The 12265-nt window shown below is 40.9% G+C and overlaps 1 protein-coding gene across 1 annotated transcript in view; it reads left to right on the forward strand.

The window, feature by feature from the left end:
- SKIP16 (SKP1/ASK-interacting protein 16) overlaps nt 1-12265 on the forward strand; it is a 239993-nt gene that overhangs the window by 100727 nt on the left and 127001 nt on the right. Inside the window, exon 2 of the mRNA XM_089438654.1 lies at nt 4548-5255. Within this exon, the coding sequence (XP_089294780.1) occupies nt 4548-5255 (708 nt within the window). The remainder of the gene's footprint in view (nt 1-4547; nt 5256-12265) is intronic.

Below are 12265 nucleotides of genomic sequence, written 5' to 3' on the forward strand. Positions count from 1 at the left end.
TAAAATGAAGTTTAGAGAGTCATAAATATTGGCTATGACACTAATGGTAGAAGGTATAAAGGACAATCTTGTCCCATACATTTCCAACATAGACCATGCTCAAGAAATGTATGAAGCCTTATCAAAATTGTTCACTATCAAGAACATCAGTCAAGTAGCAAGTCTTAAGAATGAACTAAGGACAACAAAAATGACAAAAGATGACACTGTGGCTTCCTTCTTTGTAAGGATATCTAGAATTAGAGATGACCTTCAAGCCATAGATGAGATTGTACTGGAAAAAGAACTAGTGATTACTGCATTATTAGGATTGCCACCTACTTGGAGTGCTTTTGCTTCAGGAATCAACAACTAGAAAGAAACTCCATCATTCGAACAATTATGGAATGCCTGCAGCCAAGAAGAGATGAGAATCTCATTAGTAACCAACAATGAAGAAGAGAAAGTTTCAAATGCATACTCCGCTTATCACAAGAAAGGAAACTTCAAGAAGTCAAAAGGACCAAGAAGGAAGGTAGACATGTCCAAAATAGAATGCTACCAATGTCATAAAATGGGTCACTATAAAAGTGACTGTCCTAACAATCTGAAGAACAAGAAAAGGAACAGGGATCAAGCTAATGTTGTTGAAGAAGGATCTCCAAAGAAGAATAAAGCTGAGGATTCAGATATAAGGGACCTACACTACTAAATCCTTTACTCTAGTTGTTTCATTTTTTATTTCTAGTATTTATAGGTTTAACATATTTTGGAAAAACATTTTTTAATTGTTTATAAGGTTATAGGTATCCCAGTCTGTCTTCCCTCTAACAGCTAGTTTACTTGTCCCAATGACTAATTTGGCCTCCAATGGCTAGTTCGACTTGACCCTTTTCCCTTCTGTAGCTCAACTTAGCCACCTCTTTTCTAGATTTTCAACATTCTTGCCCTTCGGGAAATTCTGGAACCTTGGTATTGCTTTGCTGGCCCATATCTCTATTGGGTATCTTTCAGATTTTCCTGAACCTGCAAGGCATTGCCACATCATCAGCTTCTCTGCCATGTTATCCACCCCCTGTATTGGTTTTCTAATGTCCTAGCTGATCACTGAAATCTGGCACATGGGTATTGTTCGTATCTTTGTGCTGATTATTTTTGACATAATGCATGTCAGATTCTACCCAACGCTTCACCTGTTTTGCCACCTGGAAATCTGTTCTGATTTGTTGACCAAGTTTGGCCTAGCTGTAACTAGCCACTGCCATCTCTGATTTGAAAACTTGAATGTGGTATGAACTCCTCTCATCAAACTGGATAATCTGAGTTCAAGTTGAAATTTTGACCATCATGATCAGTTTGCATTGGGAATTGTGGACTGCCTTAAAATGTGAAAAGTTGTGAAATGAGACTGCCATTCTCTGAGACATGTTTGAAGAATACTGCAAAGTGTTCATATGTACCCTTGCTGACATTACAGGTAATAGGTCCAAAAGTTTTAGCATGTTGGCAATAAAATGGCCAACTTCAAACCTAGTGGAAAAATGAGAAAAAATGAATATAGAATATTACTAGAAAAAAGATAGACCTATGAGCTTCTAAAATTGTTCTATAGTCCACGAAAAATGATAGAAAGATGCAAGTTGTATGCACTATGCAACTGCAAACCCTTACATAAGTTTGGAAACAATTGACGTGTTATGTTGATTAACACGTACCCAGGAAGTGAAAACTATGAGCAGTAATCAAGCCCTTATTCCAAGGCGAATTTCATTTGCAGTAAAAACAATTGTTTGTCTCTCCAAATTGATGCTTTTCACTCTTTGGCTCTTTATCTCTCAACCCCAATAATTGAAAAGAACAATAACTCCAAAAAATCCAATTTTTGACCATTATGGGTGCTTTCCCGCGCAGTGACAATTAATACCCATGGACTTGCAATTTTTTTTGAATTAATCACAAATTTCTGTATTATGTGTGATTTTTTGATTCTTGGAATTAATCATGATTATTGTTGATGATTAATCATTTTGATCTTGTCATTGGATTAATTACAATTAATTAGATGATTTCCGATATTTTCATCTTTGAAACTTCTATTCTGTTCTTTCTTCTAGATCTGGCCACTTTTACTTGTTTTTGGGGGGTTGGTGGGGGAATGTTGCGGTAAAGCCCCTTTTATCCACTTAGATGGGCAACAATATTTCTATCTAACATGGCTCCTTGGCCTGCACCACATAAGTTCTAGGTTGTGTTAGACTGAGGGATCCTATTCTCCTTGGCCTGCTCCAACTAAGCTCTAGATTGTGGTATACGGAGGGCTCCTAGGATGATAAGAGCTACTTGGGAGAACTGCTTCTGAATGACACCTATATAGAGATGCATTAATAGTTTCTTCTACTGTGCATTCTCTGGCCTTGGATGTTAGGACTCAGGAGTGGTCCTACCTCTTCTTCAACTCTGACTACCACTATTTTCAGGTTGATGACACCTAGGTTTACTCCCCAAGGTGCCGTTAATCTAGGCTACTATGTAGATGCATTATCCTGCAGGCACTTGATGTTGAAATCTGCACTATTGATTCAGATGATGAGCAGGGCTAACTCCCTCCTCTCCTTATGGTAGCTGTGTTTCTGTCTAGTATAACTTCTTTACTGATTCTCCTTCAGTTTATGGGGTTTTCCTTTTTGGAGTAACCTGCATGTACACCTATGCTTATGTCATTTTATTCCTTGCTGCTCTTGTACTCATTGTTCATTTGATTTCATCTCATTTTAGGGGGTCTTTTGTATCCCTGTTCTGGTTGGTTATTATTGCTGTACTGGTCACTAGTCCCTTTTGATCTGTTTTGGTCTTTAGTGAACATTAAAACAAAATTTACTTTTTATGAATAATCAATTAGTTAGTTTTATGACAAGTCCCCTCCCTTGAGCTTATTTGTGCTCAAACTAAAGGCAGGGAAGGTGTTAATGTTAAATACAATGCTATGGTGGATTCACTTCTGTAGAAAATAGAACTGTTGACTCCCCAGGGCCCTGTTAGCATAGGCCACTATGCAGATGCATTCCAGCAGGTTCTTGACATTGAAATCTGTACTATTGATTCAGATAATGAGCAGGGCTAACTCCCCCTTCTCCTTATGATAGTTGCATTTTTGTCTAGGCTAACTTCTTTGCTGGATCTCCCTCAGTTTATGGGGTTTTCTTTTTTGGAGTAACCTGCATGTACACCTATGCTTATGTCATTTTGTTCAAAGCACTCTTGTACCCATTTTTCATTTGATTTCAGCTCATTTTAGGGGGTCTTTTGTATCCCTGTTTTGGTTGGTTATTATTGCTGTAATGTTCACTGGTCCCTTTTGATCTATTTTGGTCTTTAGTGAACATTAACAAATTTTTTTTTTGAATGATCAATTAGTTAGGTTTATGACAATTCCCTTCCCATGAGCTTCTTTGTGCTCAAATCAAAGGAGGGAAGATCTTAATCTTAAATGGAATGCTACGGTGGATTCACTTTTCTAGAAATTAGGAACTGTTTTTTCTGTTTGTTTTATAATTTAAGTTTCCCTGATGATTTCTTGTTGGCCTCATTTGGTCTAATGGAAAGTTCCACTCTGGTAAAATCAAGGGCTAATAACTTGTATATTTCACCTATTGCATTTCTTTTCTCTTCGATTAGATGTATTCTTGCCATGTTTTCTCTTTAGAAAATCTTGTGAGAAATACTGAGTTTAGAAGATTCAGAAAATTGCCTGCGATGCCAGCTGGGGCATTTTATGCATCATATTTTTACAATTATTTTTTATGAATTTCTAAATTAGATAAATATTAAGGCATCATGTCATGGAGAGGTTATGTTTAGTGCTTTCAGTTTTTACAATTATTTTTTATGAATTTTTAATTTAGATAAATATTAAAGCATCATGTCATGGAGAGGTTATGTTTAGTGCTTATGCCACACTCTTTTAACGTTTCGTTTTTGGAAATAATATTGAAAATTATGATAAATGTGCCTTTTATGTCCATCATTATTGATTATAAATTATAATCCTTTTTTGGTATATTCTGCTGACATCCGTTCTTTTTAACTACATGACACCTGTAGCCTTCTTTGATATTTCCACCATGTCTGCATGCTAAGAATGTTTTCTTGCCAAACAAATTTATAATCTTCAATGAAAATGATTACAATAAAGCTAAATCCTTTAGGATAGCCAGCTTGTATAGCAGTTGCCATCTATTTAGAATATGGTTACACTACAGAATGCCTGGAGTGGGTTAGTCCTATTATCCATAAGAACACTTGTAAATGACCAGGCTGCATAGCCAAACCAGATTACCATTTTTGTTTGTGGCTTTTTATCTTCTGTGTTGGTTAATGTTCGAACATAATATATAAGAGGGTGATGAACCTTGATTATGGGATCTAACTGCTTATTAGTATTGAATTTATGCAGTACTTTGTTATTATATTTTTTTTCTTTGCTTCTATTTGCTTTGTGGTGCTAAGCTCAGTGGAAAGGACCCTTTGTTGTATTTTTCTCTCATTCTTATTGAATTTGTCTTCTATAGGAAACCTATGAAAAATGGCACGAAGCATTTTACATGTATCCTTTATCAATTGTGAGACGAGCCAAGGATTGCTGGGATATTATTAGAAATTGGACCTCAATCCATTTTCCAGAGGTGGCAAATACTCTGGTGCCTGGGGCATCTGAAGATGAAATTAGGAGGGCAGAGGATAAACTTGGGTGGCAACTGCCTGTTTCTACAAGGATTCTGTATCGTTTCTGCAATGGCCAAAACATCCCACATGGCGGTCTTCCACAAACTCAGCAGCTATCTGACTTGGGCGTTATGGGAGGTTATCATTTCTACACTACCCATGTTAATGTGCATTTGTTACCCTTGGAAGAAGTTTTGGAACTTACCGAACATTGTGCTTCACTGATAACATTCCCTAGGGGATCGAAGCACATTGTCATTGCAGCCTCACGTACTATGAATAAGATTTTCTTCCTTGACTGTTCCGATGGTCAACTCTATGTTGGCACTAAGAACCTCTTTGCAACTGGGGAGATGATGCCATGTGTTGCTAGTTCATTAATAGATGTAGCTCAGCAAGATGCAATGCTCCTGTGGTTGGAAGAATATGGCAGACAGTTAGAAGTTGGCAATTTTTCTGTTCGCAAAGATGGTAAAGATGGTAATATCTGGAGTATCAGTTTATTTCCTGAAAAAGAGCCTCTATGTAGTGAGGCTGTGACAAATGGTGTACAGGTGCGTGTTTGGTCATTGTTTTGATTTTAAGGTTATATGATGAATTGTTATTAAGTTTGTCTGTTTTTAAGGAGGTTTATTTAGGAATAATATTTTTAGTAATACGGGTGGCATAATACCTTGGTTAATGTAATGTTCCAAAATTGGATAAACAGTGATATATAAAGCAAAATCGATTTACAACACAAAAATTTTAAACATTCAGCAAATACTTATAAAGACTCTAGAAGTAAGAACCAGCTGAGCCATTTTATTAATCCAATGGAGCAAGTACAATAGTATGGAGAAATGCACCTGGGCTTGCTTCAATGGCAAGCATGACAGAACCCAGGTGATAAGCCAATGATCTCAAATGCTGATAATGACTGCTCCTCTAATGCTCTGCGCTTGCCCAGAAAACTGCGCTGCTGGCTGGAAAGGAACTGCTAGAAACCCCACTTTCGGTGCTCATAAAATGCTGCAAAATTAAACCCAAGCTCCTTGACCAAAACCCACCAAAACCCAAAAATGGTTTGGTCTGGTTTTGACCTCCCAAAATTGACCTCCAAGAGGCCCTACGCCCTCCAAGACTACTGTAGCACACGAACTGCAAAGATACCAACAAAATCCTTCTCCAAGGCTCCGGCAAAGTAGCAGTCTCCTCCACAAGTGCTTCCCTTGACTCTCTCGACAAAGACCAGCCTTAATAGCTGAGACTCCACCTCCCACGTGTGCACAATATTCTTCCTCTACGCTGGCCTAGGAAGTGCGAAAGTCACACTGAATAGGAGCTCTCTCCTCCAGCTCCAAAACTCACCAAAATGGCAGCCAAAGGCCTATGCCTCCTGTTAGCCCTGAGATGCAATGCTGACTTTTTTGAAGGATGAAGGAAAGGCTCGGTTTGCTTCGCTGTTCTTAAAGGGGTCCCACATGGGACATCATTCCCCTTCTTCTTTACCCCGCTCACACTCTCCCTGTCCCATTTCCTAAATTAACCTTCATACTCCGACCAAACGCTCTTTAATCTTAGCCCCAAGCGAATTAGCCAAAAACCCCCCATAAAACCTTACCCATTCGCCATACGCGCCCCCAACACAGCTCCTGAGGGCGCCTTGTAATTCCACTTCCCTCCGCTGTTGATCTTTTCCCGCCAATCCTACGGCCCACATTCCTCCCGATCAATGCATCATGCCCGATCGTTCTCCACTGTTGATCTTTTCCCACCGATCCTACAACCCACATTCCTCCCGATCAATGCATCATGCCCGATCGTTCTCCACAGTTAAATCAATCTCGCCAGATCTAATCGTCAGCGCCCATATCACGCGGACAAGCGCGAAAAGTACCCGCCCGATGAGGGCGGTTTTTCTCTTTCCCCGCCGCTACGTGTCATCCATTGAATGGCATCGGGCGAGTTCTGACATTTTCTGCTTACCGTCCGATGCCTGCCTGATAAAAGTTGTTTCCACTTAAACTAAACCACCCCGCGTGTTACCGTCCACGCATCTCCGCCACCCGATAACCGTCCGATCTGCCGGCCGGAAGATCCAACGGCTTGGACATGTTCTGCTCCCGCCACAACCGCTAGCCTCCAAAAAGCGATCCCCACCACACCTCCCTGATCCGACGGCCACCATTCACGATCACTCACAACCGTTCATCTACCCATGCACTCCATACCCCACGTCTTGTCTGTTACGCGAAGAAGAAGATGGCCGACTCTGTCAGTCTGGCGATAGTCTAACCATGAAACTGAATTAAAAGAAGAGCATGGTCGGAGGAGAAAAGGACACAACACGACTCAGCAACCGAATTAAACAGTCATGGAACTCCACTGCCATGATCAATCCAACCACCTGGAGGACAACACGGTACCAGAACTAATCAGGTTTTTGTAGTGGAGAAAGCAACTACATTCAAAGACGCTATTAGACAGTTAATGGTAGTTGGTGGTCAATTAAGACCCCTCCATCCCTAAACGGCTAAGGGCCATTGTAATGATAGATTATAAATAGTTAGAAGAAAGATGTAATCAGGGTTGGCAATTGTGTTTCGGTTCAACTTCTGGAGACTGTAGATATTCTGTAACTTGCAGCGTCTCATCTTCATTTTTAGTAATGCAAGCTTCTTTTGCTGTTAATTGCTTAATGCCCATTCCTCCTCTGTTCTAAGCTTGTGCCTGAAGTGTTGTATTCATGATTTCTTCTACCTCTAATGTTAGATAACTATCATCTTATCTCTAGATTGGACAATTGAATGTATCAGTGAGTAGGTCACTCAGGTTTCTTCTGTATCTAATGCAAGATAACTGTCATTTTATCTCGGCATTGATAGATTAGATTTGCAAGTTTCTTTACTAGTTGCAGCTGGCCATCATACATTCTGTATGCATCTGCTGGTGTGGTTATTATTCTTTGTCTATTCACCTAATTCCCAAATTGTTGAGCATTGGTGGTCTAAAGCTTTGTAGTTTGAGGGTGTTCATGCATGTCTAGAGTGAAAATAGAGTAGAAGTGGTTATCTGGCTTGAACCAAACCATCACCCATCCCAATAAGTTCCTAGAACCATATTGAAGATTATATGTTACTAGGCATCTCCGAGCTACAACCTAGGAGAGTTTCCTGGAGCCCTAACATAATTGGCGTCGTTGCCGGGGAGAGGAGATTGAAGCTCAGCTTCCCTGGGAGAACGACATAGATCCAACTTTGATGATAGACAAAGTCTGGACACATTTTTGGTTGTAATCATCTATCTGGCGACTCTACTGGAGGCCGAAACTCTTGGCGACTCCACATCACAGTTCTGGCTCAGTTTGTGAGGCACACTCGGAGAAATCCTCAGAAATCACCAGCTGACCCAGTACCTGACCCTGAGAAGATTATCAAGGAAAGAAAGACATCACAAAAGGGAGCATCAGGATCAGGTAAACCTAAACAAGCTTATGCATCTCTTCGAGAAAGGCTTGTAACAAAGCACATACATGTTGAGAATATAGCCTTTAGCACTAGCAGTGAAGAAAAATTTTCGGAGATTCATAAAGCTCCTTATTCTTTAGGTCCTCCTTTGGATTTCTGCCCAAAGGAAACCTCCCCTCCTGTCCATCATATTCCTTTAGCCCTGTCAGTCATTTCTCAACTCCCTACCTCTCAGATTGTCAACATTCTTTCATCTACCCCAGTCATGGTAGGCCCACAAGCACCCACCAAAATGGAAAGAATCATAGCTGCTAGGTATGGGCCCTTGGTATTGCCTACTCCTTTGAATGCCATGCCTGTAGGAGAATATCAAAAGTACATGCCTAAGTTCACTGGGACAGAAGGAGTCACAACAGAAGAACATCTTGAGTCATTCTATAGCTATGTTGATAACCTAGATATTAGTGAAGATGATGTATGGATGAGAGTATTCGTCCAAAGCCTAGATGGAGAGGCTAGAAAATGGTTCAGAGAATTAACCCCTAGGTCTATAACAGACATTGAGGCCTTAGATGATGTGTTCCTAAAGCATTGGGGGGATAAGAAAGATTTGCTCTATTATCATACTGAGTTTGGCAACCTAAAAAGGGAAAATGGGGAGTCATTGTCTGATTTCAATAAAAGGTTCAACCGCATGTACAACAAGATACCAGCTGAAGTGAAACCTACTCCCACCTCTGCCAAGCTCACCTATGCCAATGCCTTTGATTCTGACTTCTGCCTGCTATTGAGAGAAAGAAGATGTGCTTCTCTAGCTGAGATGCAGGATGCAGCCTTGGAGGTAGAATCTAATATTATGGCTGTAGAGAAACTCAAAGGACATGCTGATCGAAGGAGACAGAGGGGTGAATCTTCTTCATCTTCAGACCCCAGGATAGAAAAATGACCAAGATGATAGAGTCATTGGCCTCTGAAATCTCCAAGCTGAAGGTTGAGCAACATTTGGGGAAAGGAAGGGGTCCTAATACATTTGCTCCTAGAAACCCAAATCTGTATAGGAGAGCAAATGAACAATTGCAGATCATGCAAAGGGGCAAAGAGGCCAGTGAAGAACAAAAGGTGAAGACTCCTTTCCAGAACGCAGTCATGGAGGAGGAGCAGTTCGATGAGGAGGATGAGATCCATTCAATGGAAGACAAAGGCAGTGCTCCCTTTTTGACCTTGGCTGCCTATGAAGTGTCATTACTCAGGGACCAGACCAGCCAAGAGTGGGACAGAGAAGCTGTTTTGCAAACTGAAGATCAACAGAGATATAACCTAAGGTCAAGGATGAGTAATGGCAAAGAAAGCCCTGTCCAAAGAGTTGCTGTCCCCACAGAGCAGCAGATTAGCAAGCAGAAGCGACCAGCAGCTGATCCCAACATCCTCAAAGCACTAGCTCAAGAGGTAAGAGGTCCTGACAAGTCCCCTTCCCCTTTCAGTTTTGAATTAGAAGTCCAGAAGTTGAAAATATCTGTACCTCTGATAGAACTAGTAAAGAATGAGGCCTTTAAGAAACCCATCCTTGATGCCCTTGAGCTCAAAGCCACACAAGCATCAAACGACTATGTGAATTTGCAAGATGATAAACTTCCTGTTGTTCTTGGTACCATGACTAAACCTTCTGATGACAATTTCCCATCATTTTATCTCTTCTTGACCATTCATGACAAAATCCTTCACAATTGCCTACTGGACACAAGCGCAAGTCATAATCTAATGCCCAAGGCTGTCATGGATGAGTTAGGCCTTGATATCACCCAACCTTATCATGACTTGTTCTCTTTCGATTCCAGAAAAGTGAAATGTCCAGGGTTGATCAAGGACTTGGCCATCACTTTATCTCAGCTGCCCATGAAGAGCATGATGATGGATATTGTGGTAGCAGATGTCCCCCCTAAGTTTGGCATGCTACTTTCCAGAGGATGGATTAAGAGGTTGGGTGGGACATTGCAAAATGACCTGTCCTATGCCACTGTCCCGATTTTTGGGGGAGAAAGCAGAAGGTTATACAGGGAAGCCCAACTGGCATATATCATCAGTGATGAAAAGAATCCCACTAATCATCCCATTTATGCTGTGGACATTGATTTTGGAGCATGTATTCTCCAAATTGAAGAATCCCAGCTGGCCTCAGTGCAGCTCAAGAAACCAGTATGCTAGGTCATGGAGAAGGAAGGGCCACAGATTTGGGATATGTTCTTTGATGGAGCTTGCTCTAGGGAAGCTGCAGGAGCAGGTGTAGTGATGGTATCCCCAACACAGGAATGCATACATCTGTCTTTCAAGCTGACTTTTCAGGTCACCAACAATATAGCAGAGTATGAGGCTTTGATATTGGGCTTAAATGCTGCTAAAGAAATGGGAATCAGAGACATAAAGGTGTTTGGAGATGCCGATCTCATCATTCAACAAGTAAACAAAATGTTCCAAGCAAAGCACCCCAGGCTGAAAGCATACAGAGATGAGGTATGGAGGCTCAAAGATTCTTTTAGTAGCTTTTGTATCTCGTATATTCCTAGAGTCAAGAATCAGCTTGCCGATTCCCTCCTTGTGTCTGCTAGTATGTTTGTCCCTCCCATGCCCCCTAAATTGGCTTATGAAGTTCAGGTAAAATACAGAACATCTCTGCCCGATAATGTCCAATACTAGAAAGTTTTTGAGGATGATGATGAAGTCAATAGGTTTTTACAAGTCATTGATGAATTCTCTGAAATGCAAATTGATCAAGAGAATGAAGCCGTGGGGGAATGTCACCAGTCTCAGCTAAGAAACAAAATTGGCCAAGACAACATTGTACAATTGCCTAGTAACCATATGCCTAAAGGGTTGGTGCCTCTAGAGAAGTTGTTTGACCATAATGATGTACCCTATAAGACTACCCAAAAAGAAAATAAGTCTGCAATCTATAGGCATAACATAGGGAGCCCAAATCATCCAAAGTATGTAAATCTGTCCACCCACTTGTCTACTGCCCAAAGTTCTGAATACTGCAACCTAATGAAGCTATTTGCTGATGTCTTTGCCTGGGAATACAGTGACCTTAAGACTTATGACAAAAACATCATTCAGCATAAGATCCCACTGGAGAAAGACACCATCCCTTTCAAGTAGAAGCTGAGACCCATAAACCCTCTGCTACTCCCTTTGATTGAAAAGGAAATTAAGAAATTGTTGGCTGCCAAGATCATAGTTCCCCTGAGGTATTCGAAGTGGGTAGCCAACCTGGTAGTTGTGAGGAAGAAAAGTGGGGAAATCAGGCTGTGTGTTGACTTCAGGAACCTGAACAAATGCTCTAAGAAAGACAACTATCCCCTGCCCAAGATGGAACATTTGCTGCAAAAGGTTTCAGGGGCTAGAGTCATGTCTTTCTTGGATGGATTTTCAGGGTACAACCAAGTTGCTGTACATCCAGAGGACCAAGAAAAGACTGCCTTCACTACTCCTTGGGGCACTTTCATGTACTCCAAGATGCCTTTTGGACTGATGAATGCCGGGGCTACCTTTCAGAGGGCCATGGATATAGCTTTTGTGGGAGAGAAGGACAAGTTTGTCCTGATTTACCTTGATGATATAACAATTTTTCCAGCAGTCACCAGGATCATTTGCAGCATTTGAGGAAGGTGTTTCTGAAGTGCAGAAAGTTTGGGATTTCAGTAAATCCTAAGAAGTCACAGTTTGCTCTAGAAGAAGGCAAGCTTTTAGGACATATCGTTTCTGCTGCAGGTGTTAAGATTGATCTAGAAAGGGTTCAAGCAATATAGACATTGTCCATCCCAAGATCGAAAAAGGACATTCAATCTTTTCTGGGAAAGATTAACTTTGTGAGGAGGTTCATTCCAAATTTTGCAGAACTAGTGAAGCACATCACCTCCATGTTAAAGAAGGGGTCAGAGATGAAATGGATAGAGGCTGCAAGGAGATCTTTTGAAGCCATCAAAAAAGCTATCATGGAAGCTCCCACCTTAGTTAGCCCAGACTACACCAAGGATTTTTATATTTTCTCTTTTGCTTCTTATGATACACTTGCAGCAGTCTTGTTGCAGAAGAATAATGAAGGTGTAGAACACCCAGTG

This window comes from Pinus tabuliformis, chromosome 9 (assembly GCF_031772625.1).
Source record: "Pinus tabuliformis cultivar Carrire ecotype Pingquan chromosome 9, CPIR1, whole genome shotgun sequence".
NCBI lineage: Eukaryota > Viridiplantae > Streptophyta > Pinopsida > Pinales > Pinaceae > Pinus > Pinus tabuliformis.